The sequence below is a fragment of the Magnusiomyces paraingens genome (genome assembly GCF_902498895.1).
Source record: "Magnusiomyces paraingens strain CBS 517.90 genome assembly, contig: contig2, whole genome shotgun sequence".
Classification (NCBI taxonomy): domain Eukaryota; kingdom Fungi; phylum Ascomycota; class Dipodascomycetes; order Dipodascales; family Dipodascaceae; genus Magnusiomyces; species Magnusiomyces paraingens.
Window position 1 is genome coordinate 3,970,434 of NW_022474068.1, and position 14,969 is coordinate 3,985,402.

The following is a 14,969-nucleotide window of genomic DNA, read 5'->3' on the forward strand; positions in this document are numbered from 1 at the left end:
CTACAATTAAAATAATTATTTTAATCTTCATTTTAATCTTCATTTAAATCATTATTATTATTATTATTATTATTATTATTATTATTATTATTATTATTACTTGTAAATCATGTTTTTAAAAAAAAAAATTTAAAATAAACAGAAACAATCCGCAATACTATCTTCATTTAAAATAAAAATAAAAAAAATAAAAAAAATAAAAAAAATAAAACACAATACAATACAATAATTTCCAAATTCTGCTTTATTTTTCTTTTTTCTTTTTCTTTTTTTCCTTCTTTTTCAGTAACTTCTAATTCGTTTTTATTTTTTTTGTAACATTCTTCTTCTTCTAATTTCATCAACGTAGCGAAAATCCCTTGCGGCCCTTCTTTTCTTCAACAACCCGGCCTGCTTCCAACCGTACCTTCTTTTCTTCCAAATCCTGGCGCTGCTTTTCCAGCTGCTCCTTCATTTCTCGGTGACGAGCAAACAACTCAGCCTCAGATTTCTTCAGCTTTTGCTCCTTTTCTGCAACCTTCTTCTGGAAAACTGCCTTCATGTCAGATTCCATTTTAGCCAGACGAGCCTCATGAAGAGCCCGCTCTTCCTCTTGACGAACCGCAGGATTCACCTCTCTAAACACAGATGTATCCTGTTTAATTCCCATCTCTGCAAGCTTCTCTGTGCGGTAGTTTTCATACAAAACATTTCCAGTCTTCTCACGAAGCTCTTCAAGGTGTGTACGAATCAACAACTGGCGCAGCTTAACAAAGTCGCAATGTGCTTCATTCTCAACCTCAATTACACCCCAAGGATAACTGCGGCCTCTAGTCACTCTGCCATCTTCCGTTGTCACATCTTCAATTGATCCAACAATGGCAAATGGAACATTGCTCATCAATTCTTCGTTTTCAACCCGTGTTTCCTCGTCATCATTTTCATACTTGGGCGGCTCGAAAATGTCAATTTTTTGATTGTGGATATCTGTCATGATGCTCTGTTTAAATGCAATCACTTCTTCTTCAGTAAGGGTATCTGCCTTAGCAATAACGGGGATCAAATTCACCTTTTTATGCAGCTTCTTCATCACAGTCACGTCCAGCGCCTTGAGAGAGTGACCTGTGGGCTGAATAAAATACAGGCATGCATGGATACGATTGTCAACAATTGATGTACGGTTCACCTTGTTTTCCACCTCAAGGTATGAGTCAAAGCGCTCGTCAATATCGTCGACAATGGGCTTCCACGAGTCGGTATTGTTGACAAAGTCGCCAAACCCAGGGGTATCAATTACAGTCAGGTGAAGACGGACATTGTTTTCGAGAATGTCAGCAGTGACAGCTTCGATGGCAACAGTTTTGGGAAGTTCTGCAGCAGGGTCACGGGCAGTTTTAGAAGGGTAAAGTGTTCGGTTAAAGAGGGTAGAAATGAGAGTTGATTTTCCAAGACCACTTTCACCTAGTTAGAAAGAAAGCAAGAAAAAAAAAATAAGTAGGTTAGAACAAGTTAAAAAAAATATATATATATAGTTTTGGTGCGTAGAGAGGGAAAAAAATATGTCAAAAAAAAAAAAAAAAAAAAGAGAGAGAGAATATACAATCATGATACATACCAACTACCATAACATTAAGGTTGAAGCCCTTCTTTATACTTTTGCGATGCCATTGATTAGGAAGATTTGCAAAGCCTACAAGACTTCTAAGTTCACGCTTGATGATTTTGGGCTCTTGGTAGGGTGTGGGGTTAATGGGGAGACTTGTGTCCAACGGAGAGTCCACGCGGATAGGTGCCATTGTGGAGGACTCAATGTTAACTTAAAGAGAATATAAAGTTAGATAGATCAAAGGGGGGGGAAGAAAAATTGAATCAAGGATGAAATATATATATATGTATATATGTATATATATAAAAGATAAAAGATAAAAAAAACTTACCATCGACGGTGGCCATTATGAAAAGATGGAGAGTATGGGTAGTTTATATAGAACTTTGGGACAAGTGTGGATATGAAAAGAAATGGTGGTAGTGATTAATGTCGAACAAGATGTTTTTCTTTGTCTAAGGGGGTGGAAGGGAAGGAAGAATAAAAAAAAAAAAAAGGAATGAATGAATGAATGAATGAATGAATGGGTATGGGCAAGAAAGAATGGGAGAGAGAGAGAGAGAGAGAAAGTATAGATGATGTTTGAGACTTTATGGTTTAAGTCAGATATTTTGGTCTAAACAGTTGTTTTTTTTTTTGTTTAACTTTTCTTTGAAATGATTTGAAAAAGGATATTAGAAAAGAACAATGGAGAAAACAAAAAAACAGATAATGATGATGATGATGATGAAAATTAAAATGAGAGTTTTTTTTTTTATTTAAAATATAAAAATTGAATATAAAAGAGGAAAAAAAAAATTTGTGTATTAAAAAAAAAAAAAAAAAGGGGGTGATGTTAAAGCTGTTGTGATTTTGTATTTTTTTTATGTTTATATATATATATATTGGCTGTTAACAGGGCGGCCTTTTTAAAAAAAAAAAAAAAAAAAATTAAAACGCTGGGAATGTTGTTGTTGTTGTTGTTGTTGTTATTTATTTACTAAAAAACACAGGAGGTAAAACACGGCTCATCGTTTTAGCATTCATATATTTTAAAAAAAAAAAAAAATGTTGACAATGTCAAACAGGGTCTTTTTTTTTATTTTTATTTTTTTTATTTTTATTTTTATTTTTTAAATTTATTTTTATAAACTCTTTGTACATATCATATCTTTAACCCATTAATTATTTTAACACTTCTATATATATATTATAAGTGATAAAATTATAAAAAATAAAATAAAAAAAAACTTGTCCTGTCATATATATATATATACATATATTTATAAAGGGGGTTTTCAAAAATTTTTTTTTTTTTTTTCACTCGTGTGTGATTTTTCACTTAAAGAAACAGCCCCATATGTTCACACTTGCAGTCTCAAATATACGCAGATAGAACAAGAAAATTAAAAGCCATTTTCTACCAACCTGCCTCAGTTGTGAGACTTTAAGACAACAAAAAAAAAAAAAAAACATATTAAACTGTTTTTTTAATTTTAATTTTAATTTTTATTTTTAATTTTTTTTCATGTTGAAAAGTCTTCATGATTCCTTATTAGTTACCTGATCTTCTGAAGGTTCTTCGTGTAGTGCTCCATTTAAAATGAAGGTATACTGTTGACTGGAATTTTCAAGATCGTAGCCAATGGGCAATTTGCATCTTGGGCATTTATAAACCCACCAGACTTCTTCTTTATTTTTACTATTAAACAGGAAAGAGATGTTAATGTTAATGTTAATGTTAATTTTAATGTTAAATTTTTAACTAATTAACTAATTAACTAATTAATCAATATAGATAATAATAATAAAACTCACTTGGTAACTAGTAAGGGGTACTTGTCACGATATGCATCCAGACTAAAAACACACTGGTCACGCTTGCGAGAAATGACAATACTTTTGTCCTCAGATACCTGTGCATTACGTCGAGGCAGAACATCTAATCCTGGTGTTATTGCCAGTATAAATTGTGAGCAAATGCAGTAGTAACATCTGGTAGGAGTGGTTAACAACATATATAGGGGCTTTTATTTTTATTATTATTAAGAAAGAAAGAAAGAAAAAGAAAAAGAAGAAAATGCTTACTTGATGTCTGGGTTTTCAGTTGCAGTTTCCATTGTGAAGAGGATATATATTGGCTACTTGAAGAAAAGAAGAAAAAAAAAAATGAAAGAGAAGACGTTGAAAGATAATAAAAGATAAAAGATAAAAGATAAAAAAAAAAGATCAATAAACAAATATTCAATGGCTGAGAATATAATGATTGCTAATTAAAAAAAAAAAAGGTCTTTAATTTTTATTTCATTTTGATTCAAACTTTTATATCATCTTGAAAGCATTTCAAAAACATTCTTTTTTTTTAATGAAAATGAAAATGAAAATAATGATTGATGATGGCATTTTTAATAATTTAAAAAAAAAAAAAAAAAAAAAAAAAGTTCTGCAAAAGACACGTGACACGTGAAATTTCCATCGGGACTTTTGTTTGTGCCCCGACATATTTCAATTCTGCGCGAATACATAATGATGACGATTTGAAAAAAAAAAAAAAAGAATAAATATATGAATAGATATATAAATAAATAAAAAAAAAGACGCTCAAAAATTAAAAGTCCTTTTTTTTTTTTTCTTTTCTATCAACTGGTAATCCCCGTATAAAAAAAAAAAAATCTTAGATAAAAAAAAATATAAAAACCTCCTTGATATGATTTGATTTGGTATAAAAAGTGAATTCCGTCATTACCGCCGCTCCCATCCAAATATGGCTATATATATATATTTACATCTTATTTACTTTGGGGCTATTCTTACTCAAAAAAAAAAAAGTATCTATTCTCTGCTTTAGTTCAAGCTTTTACATAAAGAGAGAGAGAGGGAGAGAGAGAAAAAAAAAGAAAAAGAAAAAGAAAAAGTCAATCTACAAGTGTAGTTTCTGTTTGGTTTGTGTATATACACGATATATTATATATATCGAGTAAGTATTAACTAAATATCCCAGTTTAAGTGTATTATTATAATTATATATATATATATATTAAATATATATAAAGATATATAGTTTTTTTAGTATTTACATAGTACTACATACAGAAACTTCATTTTGTTTTTTTTTTTTTTTACCCCCCCCTCCTTCTCGCCCTCCTTTTTCACCACCACCAAAAAAAAAGATCCCATCAATCCCATCACCAACCACCAAAAAACCCTCCTTCTTCTTCTTCTTCTTACACATTTCATCTTCAAACAAACAAACAAACAACAAATAAACAAAATCCAACCACCCTGTCCTTTTTTTTTTTTTTTTTTTTATAAACCTTTTACATATACACACTTTTTCAAACTACCCACTTCTAATATTAATAATCCATTCTCTTTCTATTCTTTAAACCTCTTACTTTACTACCTCTTGTTTTAACCATCACATGTCTCTTCTGCGTTAACGCACATCTCAACCCTCCCCTTTTCCCACAAGAAAATGCCTCTGCTGTTACCAAGGCGTAAAAAGGGCCGTCAAGCTCCATCCACCGTCGCGGCCGCTTCAGCAGCAACTTCATCTTCAACCCTCCCATCTTCTTCTCCACCCAAAAAATCCCGCTTCAAAAAGTTCCCTGCAACTTCTTCAACAAGATCTACTGCTGCTACTGCTGCTACTGCTAATGCTACTGCTAATGCTTCTGCTACTGCTTCTCACTCTCAAACCCCGTCACCTCAAGACTCGGCAGATGCTTTATCAAGACCCTCCATCTCTTTATTGGCTTATGACCATCCAGATACCCCAGTCAGCGCGTTCCAGACCCCTCCTTTGTTGTCTTCTCAAGGTGCTACTGGCAACACTCAAACAGCCTCCAGTTTCCCATTTCCTACAGTTACAGATTCTTCTGAACAAGTAATCTCTCCAATATCGGAACACTTTTTAACAACTGGCACCTCTAAAGTCAATGTTGAAAATAATGATGTTCCTTTCCAAGCTTCTGCTGCTGCTGCTGCTGCTGCTGCTCGCCCACCTTCAATAATGGAACTCAATGAAGAAGAAGACGACTTGGACAATCATCATGAAAATGGAACCCCTCAAGAACGTACCAATCATCAACCATATGAAACTCAACAACATTCATCCTTCATAATGGACCCCTTGAAAATTAAATCTTCTTCAAAACGAAGAATAAAACCTCGCATCTTTTCAGGATCAAGAAAGTCTTCTGCTGCTTCTGCTGCTTCCGCTGCCTCTGCTACTACAGCATCCTCTTTTTCTTTCTCTGCCTATGCCCCTGAACCAGAACTTACCACTGTTCCACCCCCCAACCTTATTTTACCTGTCAATAATACTCTTGACTCAAACGTGCCAGCAGTTCAAAAATCAAATACAAACCCTTCATCAGGTGTCAGTGCTTTTGCCTCCATTGGCGAGTCAATAGTAAACACTTTTACTTTTGGCTCAAGTCATGATAATAACAATGCTAATTCAACTGATGAACTTAACACTAACCCATCAAGTGTCCGCGCATCCATTGACTCAAGAGGCGATTTAACCATTGATAGTCAAGCCGCCGCTACTGCTGCTCCAACATCGGCTTCTACAACACCAACCTCCCGTTTCCCATCTGTTTTTGGTCGCCGATCAAGTGCTGTTCCAACATCTGTTGCCACCACTTCTACTGCCACCACCAACACCAACACCACTTCCACCACCACCTCTTCCTTCTCCACAAAACCCTCCAAGTGGAAACTTATTCCAAAACGTAGAGAGTCTATCTTGGATCTTCATCAAAGTGCCGCTTCAACTTCAGCTACTTTGTCTTCAGCTACAGCCACTTTTAATACCTCTACTACTCCCGCTGCAATAATAAACACTAATACTCCAGCAAATAACTTTACGGCGCTTCCACTACATAATGCCTCTAGTGTCTCTTTAAATACCCACATGCGACCTCCCCCATCTTTACCCTTTTCTCACAGGCTTTCTGTCGAAGATCTTCATTCCTACTCTTCGGTCCCACGTTCCCGTCGCAGCTCTCTTAACGTCATTCTCTCAAGCTCTCCTAAACCTCCATCCATGCGCTCCATTGGTACCGACCGTGCTAGTATTGTCTCAACAGACAATGAAGCAGATGACCTTCATACTTCACAAAATGCTCCTCAAGCTTCGTCAACAACCCCAGCAAAGCTATTTGACAATATTTTCAAGGGTGACTTTAAAAACCCCTTCCATCGGTCTTCTCATCCAACAACACAAGACAATGGAAACTCGTCCACTCCACCCTCTTCATTCAAGTTTAAACCTCCATTCATGGACGACCATCATCACTCATCAGCCTCATCGAGTCCCAGAAAACAAGCAGCAGACAATGGATCGACCATTCTTCCTCCTTCTTCCTCTGCTTTTGCCACTGTTGCTACCACTCCTCCTGCTTTGTCTATTCCAGAAATTACACTCTCTGAGGACCAGCAAAACAATAATCAACCCATTGATGATCAGAACATGTCTCCATTGCATGAAAATATGGACTCTTCCACTCTTCAGCAACATCCAACGGCAAGCATTGCCAAATCCTCACATTCTCTCTTTGCGCTGGCAGCAAATTTTATTTCTGATCATACTTCAAGTCATACCCAAGAGACTTCCACGGCTGCAACAACTCCTATCCCTTCAAATACACCAAACACAACAACGGACATTAATGACCGCAGCATAAACAAAGAGTCTGAAAGAAATAGTACTTCTTTGCCTTTCCCTTCTTTGTTTCAGCCTCTTTCTACGCCGCCACCACCACCACCACTACCACCACCACCTCCTCTTCCTCCTTCTTCATCATCTTCTACCCCAAACTCAATTGCATCTACGTTAAAGGCACCACTCTCTAGAATCCGCAGAAAAACAGTTTCCATGCTTTTTTCTAGTGAAAGCAGCTTCCCTGTTCACAATACCCCGGAACTACCTCGCGAACTTCCTCCAATCACTCCAATCACTCCTTCCATTGACTTATCCCACACTACTCCCCAAAGCGATGTAGGCAGTGATTTCCAGCACGTGCAGCAATTCCCTGCTTCTCCACTGCCACAACCTTCTCCTATAAAAACGGATAAAAATATCGATAGCAGGCCTTCGACTCCAAGTTTGCAAAACTCAAAGGGAATTTTCCCGCTCCAGCGTACTCTCTCAAGCCAGTCGCCTACCCGTAATTCCCCCCAGCGTTCTGACAACTCACCCACCGGCTCTGTTTTTAACCTTTCTTCCCGGCCCCGCAGCAGAACTCTCTCGTCTCTCGAGCAACACAGGCACTCAACCCATTCAGGAATCTTCTCCAGCAAGTTTAGCGAGTCTAATTTGTCCTCAATGGTCACAGCTAGTAACGACGGCGCTGTTACTAACAGAAGCTCTCCTTCGCCTACGTCTTCCCCTGCACTTCTCCCTGTGCCCATAGTCCCTGATTCTATAGCTGCTGGCCAGAGCCTACGCAACTCACAATCAGTCGTGGGTCTCTCTGCTCCTAACAATGACCCTTTTAGCGTGCCTCTTCCTCCCACTGAACCAGATGACACTCCAGCTACTTACTTGAGCAAGATTTGCGTATTGGGATATGGAAGTAACATCACTGGTCTTTTGGCTTGTGTTGATGATGACTTTCATCGCCAGGTTCTTAAACTCTACCTCAATGGGTTCCACTTTGAAAACGACCCACTTGACATGGCTCTACGCAAATTTCTCATTTCAGTTAAACTTCCTCGAGAGGCGCAGCAGATTGACCGCGTATTGGAAGCATTTGCGTTCCGTTACCATGAGTGCAACCCGGAGATTTATGATCGCCCAGAAGATGTTTACTTTTTCGTCTTCTCTCTAGTACTGCTTCAAACGGATTATTTTAACCCGCACAACAAGTCCAAAATGTCCAAACCGGATTACCTCAAAATTAAAAATGAGCCTGACCATCAAAACCTTCCAGAAGAGATTCTTGGGGTAAGTATAACATTTACTTCTATTCATCTTTAACTAACCTTTATAGTATTTTTACGATAACATCACTTATACCCCCTTCATTCACACAGATGAAGATATACTTGACCCTGGCCAAGTGCCTCGTGTAACTTGGCCTCGCCGTACTACCACTTTTGGCAGAGGCTCTCGCGAACCTTTAGACCCTTATTCTCTTTTACTCGAAGGCCGCTTGGATTCCATTCGTCCACGTATTTCTCTTAAACCTGATGATGATCCTTATGATTTCTTGTCTGTAAAGGACAAGGCTGAAATGATGAAGCTACGCCAGGACTTTGAAAATGGTCCATCGCTACAGTTTATTTCCCAGCGTTCACGACCTGACGCATTCAGATCAATCAACTCGGGAGCTGATGACCCAAATGTCAGCGGGCCAGGCGTGGTCGGCATCAAAATTGTAAAGGCTGGATATCTCTACAAGTGCGACGCCAAGCGCAAGAATTGGCGTAAATGGGGCGTCATGCTCACTGCTTCCAAACTTTACATTTTCAAGGATGTTAATTGGTTTCATAGCAATATTATGAAGGACATGGAGTCAGCTGCTGATTCCATTTCGGGGAATGTACCAACAGAGTCCAAGTTTTTGCGGCGCCCAAGAAGGGCACAAACCGATGTGTCAGAAGCAACTGACTCATCGCAACAAACACCCTCTTCTGCTGGATCTTCATCTTCTGAGCGTGCTAATACTACCATTATTCCTCCAATTGAGTTCCACCCTGCTCCTGTGATTCGTCCCTTGGTTGATGGCTTTAGTCCAACAAATGTTATTGTCACCAGTGACATGGCTGCACTCTTTTACTCAAACGAAGAAGTCAAGCGCAGCCATAGTTTTTTGCTAATTGGGCGTGGTGGCTCGCGTGAGTGGTATGCTGGAATTGACGAGGCTGATGCCAATGACTGGATGAAAAAGATAAACTTTGCAGCATCATTCAGTACGTTTTTCGTGGCTGGAATGCTTGGTCTTAATATGATTCCTGTTCCTAAACGGCCTGTCAATAGAATGCAATCACTTCGTCGCAACAGCGAGTCTTCTGTTTCCACAAGCACCTCAAATAACGTTCCATCTATTGTGGTTCCTGGACAAACTTTTTCAACAACTGGAGCTAATACCTCTGATGATGTGGAAAATGCAATTTCCCTAGACGCATCTATGGCAAATAGCTCTAATGAAACTAGCGACCAGGAAACTTCTGTGGAAGAAAAGGAAAAAGAAAATAAAAGCGCTGAAGAAGCCAAGGCTGCTGCTGCTGCTGAGGCGGATGCTGCAGCTACCATTGAGGCCAACAAGGTCCGGCACCTTGAGCGCAAATCTGCTGTGGAGCGTCGCCTTGAAGATATTACACGGCAACTTGATAATAAGGAAAAGCAAGTACAAGAGCAGATTCGTACTGCGCGACATATTCAGATTTTGGCACCAATTCTTGCTAAAACTCGCGACTCTATTTTGCAATACGCCGGGTCGTTGGCGGCTAAACTGGACTGGAATTTTATGGAACGCAAAAAATTACTGTGTTACCAAAACTTTTTCACAATCGATTTGGAAGTTGAAACAGACTTGTGCAGACAGCTCGGTGTGCTATTGACTCCTACTGCCTCTGGCATGTCTGGGTCTATACAATCAAAGTCTCAACACGCATCATCGTCTTCTTCCCCGCCATTCCCGGCTAATTTGGTTTCTTCTGGAGACCATGTGCCTACAAATGTCATGTCTCCTGCTGCACTTTCTCCCACTGCTTCTATGTCATACACTAGCAATGTGAATCGGTCCAACTCAAGCCCAGCATCGAGCCGCATGCCGTCGCCACAACGTCGCAATGCCAGCTTACCTGTCTCATCGTCAGTCGCGCCATTAAGCGAAACACGTGAAGACAAGAAGCTTGAGGAAGAAGGCTCCAGTGGCGAAGCAAATGAAACCACAAGCAACTCTGAAGGCATGACAAGCGAGGAATCTGCAAGTTTTCAAAGCTCCGTCACAGATGTCAGCGATGAGCCTAAACGAGCTGGTAATACCACACCTAGCGTGCCACAGGAATCAGAAACAAACAATGAAGAGGAAAAGACTGAAGAGTCTGCGTGCCACAGACACGTGCCTGAATCGCCAACACGTTCAATTGATGAATTATCGACAAACACTCTTAAGGAAGGCCCTAGGGTATTATCTCCGGACCTCAATTCAGCAAGTACTGTTGTTGGGACCGTCCCGCAAATTGCGGCTATGGCATCAAGTGCAACTCCACAAACAAGTGATGATAGTGGACAAACACGCATTGTCGAGGAAGAAGAACCTAAACTGTATACAGAAGCTGCACCTGGGCTGCTTGTCACAACCACCACATCAACGGCTTCTGCCACAGAGGGTCCAGTAAGCCGACATACAACCGCAGAACAACCCTCACTTGCAGCGCTGGATACTTCAAGCTTGCACACAACAAGCACTGTGGCTAGCAGTGTGTCTACAACAGTGCATCCTCGAACCGCAGGGGGTGTTTCGGTACCACCTGGAGCCGGGCACAACCGCCGTGCGTCATCTGTGAACTCTGTAGCCTCTTTGATTTCATCTTCTTCGAAAAAGACACCGAGCAAGACGCGGTCTTCGTCGTCATCCTCTTCATCATTTGAAAATTTACCATCAAAATCGATTCGTGACCATTTTTGGTCCTTTGCATCGTCATCATCTCCAACAGAAACAGTACCCAATGGTTCAGAAACAAGCCACGGATCGCCATCTAAGCGGTCTATTCGCCGGTCTATTTCTTTGTCATTACGTGGATCTAGCCGTCGCAATAGTGTCAACATGTCAATGGCTGCATCGTCATCACCATCGTCGTCGTCGTCAAATGCCGGAACTGCTGCACCTTCAGCAGCTTCAGCAGCTTCTGTAAGTCCTACAGCTTCATCAAAACGTATGCTTAAGACTTTACGCGGAGACACGGCTGGAGGTTCTGGATCGTCCCCTGTGTCACTTCCTGCTGATGGTTTTGGAAAGACTATGAGTACAAGAAGTTTGCGCAAGCATTCACTTGACAAGAGCTCATCATCACCGGTGAGTACAATGTCTGGCGCTGCATCAAGTACGCCAAACATGGTGGCATCACCATCTGCGTCTGCACTGGCAGCTGTGCTTTCTAGTAGTCGCGATGGGCAGGCTGGCGAGACCCGGGGGTCTTTTGATTATGGACCCAACGGGGATCGTGATCCTCGCCGGCGCCACGATGGTGGTCATGCTAACCATACTGGCGAAGGAGGCGATAACGGCCCTGGAAATGCTAACAACAATGGCAACGGCCCTGGACGGTCACCCTCGCTTGTGCGCAAACAAGGTGAGAACATTACGCTATTGGGTAAACAGTTTCACGTTGTGGAGGTGAACCCAGAGTTTGGTGGACCGTTCAATCAGCACCGCCGGGCTGTTTCACAAAACTTTTCAGCAGCATCTTTAAGTACTTCTGCATCTCCATCTGCATCCCCAGTTACATCTAATGGGACTCGAGTAGAAGCTGAAAAGAAGGAATAAGTTAAAAAAAATCATTTGACAAAGAAAAAAAAAAAAAAAACAAGAAAAAAATTTGTATTACTATAGAAGAATGAAATAAAAAACAGATATATAAAATCTAAGAAATATTGTACAGTAAAAAAAAATGAAACATTTAACAACAAAATAAGTATGGTATTGGTATAGATTTTCTTACCAAGGCTGCTGCTGCATTTTTGCCTTTTTCTTTTCATACCAGAGATCACTTCTACTGGATCCCAAGTTGACGACTTTTGGGCACCCGTCACGGTCATGTTCAAGCATTGTACACTCGTAACAGTAATACGCGTCAGAAGTTCCCTGGCCTCCACACAGAATACATTTGCCTGCAAAGTTACCGAATGCGCACTCTTCGCAAATCTTGACAAGAGTTGTAGGCCGTACATATGAGTCGCAAATGGGACAACGACCATCACATTTATCACAGAGGCGGCCGACGGTTTTGCCTGGCTGCTTCATGCAGAGAACAAGGTCAGGATGGTGGCGGGACATTTTAGGCGGGGAAGGGTGGGAAGTTTATATTTATATTTATGTGAAAATGTAAAGAGGTTCAAAGGTTTGGTTTTGGGATAGAAAATAAAATAGAGAGAGAGAGAGAGGTGTTATAAAAAGAAGAAAGAAAAAAAAAAAAGAAGCCGCAGGAAGGTTCTTTTTTTTTTTTTTTTTTTTTATTAATGAAATTGAAATTTGGGTGGATTTGACTTTTTTTTTTTTTTGAGAGAGGCGAAAGATTAAACGTTATAAAAGAAAAAAAAAGTATAGTGTAGGTTGGTTATGTAATAAGTATAAATAAATATGTATTAAATAATAAGTTATAAGTTATAAGTTTTAAATATAGAAATAGTTAGATCGTAAGTGTAAAGCGCGGCGATACCACTAAGAAGATTTACTCAGTTGTGGCTGTTATAATTGTAAAACATGATACCCTTTTTGTTAAATAGCATTTCACTGCTACAATCTCTTCATCTTTTGGAGATATCTGTGTTTCTTCTTGATCTTCTAGTTTCAATCCGAAAACCTTACTTTGGCGGAAATTAGTCACAATTACTAGTCCTAATAAAATATCCTTTTTTTGATATATTTTAAAACCAAGTAACTTTTCATCTTTTCCAAATTTAAAAACTTCACAATTACCTTCAATAAGACCAATTCTGGTAGGTAAATTTTCATAATTATTTAAATGTGAATTAATAAAATCAAGAGAATAAACCGCAGTTTTGTCACTTCGAATGTGAATTGAATCAATGCTATGAGGAACAATTGCTGCATCAAATTTCCCACGTTTCGTACGATTAAACAAAGGTCTGGCTTGTAAAGTTTTCTCTTCACGACCAAAGTTATGAGAAACTATTGTTTCCATGGATTCAATTTCTAACAATCGTTTTTTTTCTTCTCCAATCTCTTTTGGTATTAACATTAACTTGGGAACTAATACCACACTAAAGGAAACAAGCCAGCATGTAACATATGAGCAAACACCCACTATTTCCAAATCTTCATTTTCCATCACACAATACTCATCTCCATCTAAAGATGTCCCGTATATCGGACTTTTCCTCATATTGGTAATAAATTGTATTTGTCTTAAATCATGACCTGCACGAAACCAAAGCCCAATCAATCGTTCTCCTTCTTTGAAATTAAACTCACATATTTCATGAGAATAGACACAACATTCTGAATCATCATCACTATAGTTATCATCGCTACAGTCTGCATCCTCTCCAATTACAAAAGATTCATCTTCATCAAGTAGTGTAACATCGTCATGAGAAACAAATTTAATTCCTCCAATATAGTCACCACTCACAATCTTAATGCTTTTAAGATTTCGAGGTATTATTGCCATATCTTCCATTTCTTTATACTGGGAAAAACACCATGTGCTATACCCTGAAATGGGGACATGGCCCCGAGCAAAATTACTTTCGCATTTAAACTGAATATCAATATCGCCTAACTGTGGTGTTAGGTCTATTGTTATTTTTTTGTCTTTTTTTGAAAAATCTGTATTATTGATAAAATCCATCTGACTGAAATTAATGGCAAGTTGATGAAATAATGAATGATTAAAAGGATTATTTATATATTTAAGCCTTTCATTAAACTTAGCTGCAATATTAAAACTTAGCAGCTAAAATAAAAATATGTTCCAAGTTATTATGTCATGACTCATTATGATATGATATAAATTACCATTACTACAACACTTCAAAACCTGTCACACTTATCTCCGAGGTTTTGTAACTAGGTGCTATTAGTTTTTTTTTTCCAAAGACCTGCACCACCACCACTCATAATTATGATAAGTATCTAAAGAAGAGAACAATAGCAACAAGAATTAACGAGAGAATCACCTTTTTTTTTTTTTTTTTTGTTACACAAGCATTACTTTACTGCTTAAAATTTTTTCAAGGCCCAGAAAAAAAATCGACCCCGGTGAGGATTGAACTCACGATCTCACGATTAACAGTCGTGCGCCTTAGCCAGCTTGGCCACGGAGTCATCACGTGATAGTTTACTAAAAATGGTTTCTAAAAAAACTTACTGACTAAAACATTATCACGTGACTTTGTTTTTTTATGAAATTTTTTTTGTTGACAGATTGCACCTGTTTCGTATAAAAAAATTATAATTTTTTATATAATTATGCTAATATAATCTAATTATATTAACATCTCTTAACAAGCCTCAGTTTTGGTTTTTCTAAATAAGTTATTAAAAGAAAAGACAAAAACTTTATATGAAAAAAAATATAAAATGAATATGAAGGATCCGAATAATACGAGCTTTTGTGGACTTTATGGATTATGACTTCATAACGTTGAAGAAAAGAAAACAAGGGGGAAAAACGATGAACAACATTTTTTTTTTTTTTTTAA

At 38.4% G+C, this 14,969-nt stretch overlaps 4 protein-coding genes across 4 annotated transcripts; 1 reads left to right on the forward strand and 3 right to left on the reverse strand.

Annotated features, from left to right (window-relative positions):
* Positions 1-340: 340 nt before the first annotated feature.
* Positions 341-1,932, reverse strand: SAPINGB_P002998 (uncharacterized protein; the record flags this gene model as incomplete). Its single annotated transcript, XM_031997716.1, has 3 exons — positions 341-1,440; positions 1,595-1,795; positions 1,917-1,932. 3 exons carry the CDS (start codon positions 1,930-1,932, stop codon positions 341-343), a joined length of 1,317 nt encoding a protein of 438 aa, XP_031853607.1.
* Positions 1,933-3,106: 1,174 nt separating this feature from the next.
* On the reverse strand, positions 3,107-3,684 carry SAPINGB_P002999 (uncharacterized protein; the record flags this gene model as incomplete). The annotated part of the gene is made up of 3 exons (XM_031997717.1): positions 3,107-3,266; positions 3,383-3,559; positions 3,653-3,684. The coding sequence occupies 3 exons, from the start codon at positions 3,682-3,684 to the stop codon at positions 3,107-3,109; spliced, it is 369 nt and encodes a 122-aa protein (XP_031853608.1).
* Positions 3,685-5,039: 1,355 nt separating this feature from the next.
* SAPINGB_P003000 (uncharacterized protein) lies at positions 5,040-12,069 on the forward strand (the record flags this gene model as incomplete). Its single annotated transcript, XM_031997718.1, has 2 exons — positions 5,040-8,519; positions 8,566-12,069. The coding sequence occupies 2 exons, from the start codon at positions 5,040-5,042 to the stop codon at positions 12,067-12,069; spliced, it is 6,984 nt and encodes a 2,327-aa protein (XP_031853609.1).
* Positions 12,070-12,240: 171 nt separating this feature from the next.
* On the reverse strand, positions 12,241-12,579 carry SAPINGB_P003001 (uncharacterized protein; the record flags this gene model as incomplete). Its single annotated transcript, XM_031997719.1, has 1 exon — positions 12,241-12,579. One exon carries the CDS (start codon positions 12,577-12,579, stop codon positions 12,241-12,243), a length of 339 nt encoding a protein of 112 aa, XP_031853610.1.
* Positions 12,580-14,969: the final 2,390 nt, after the last annotated feature.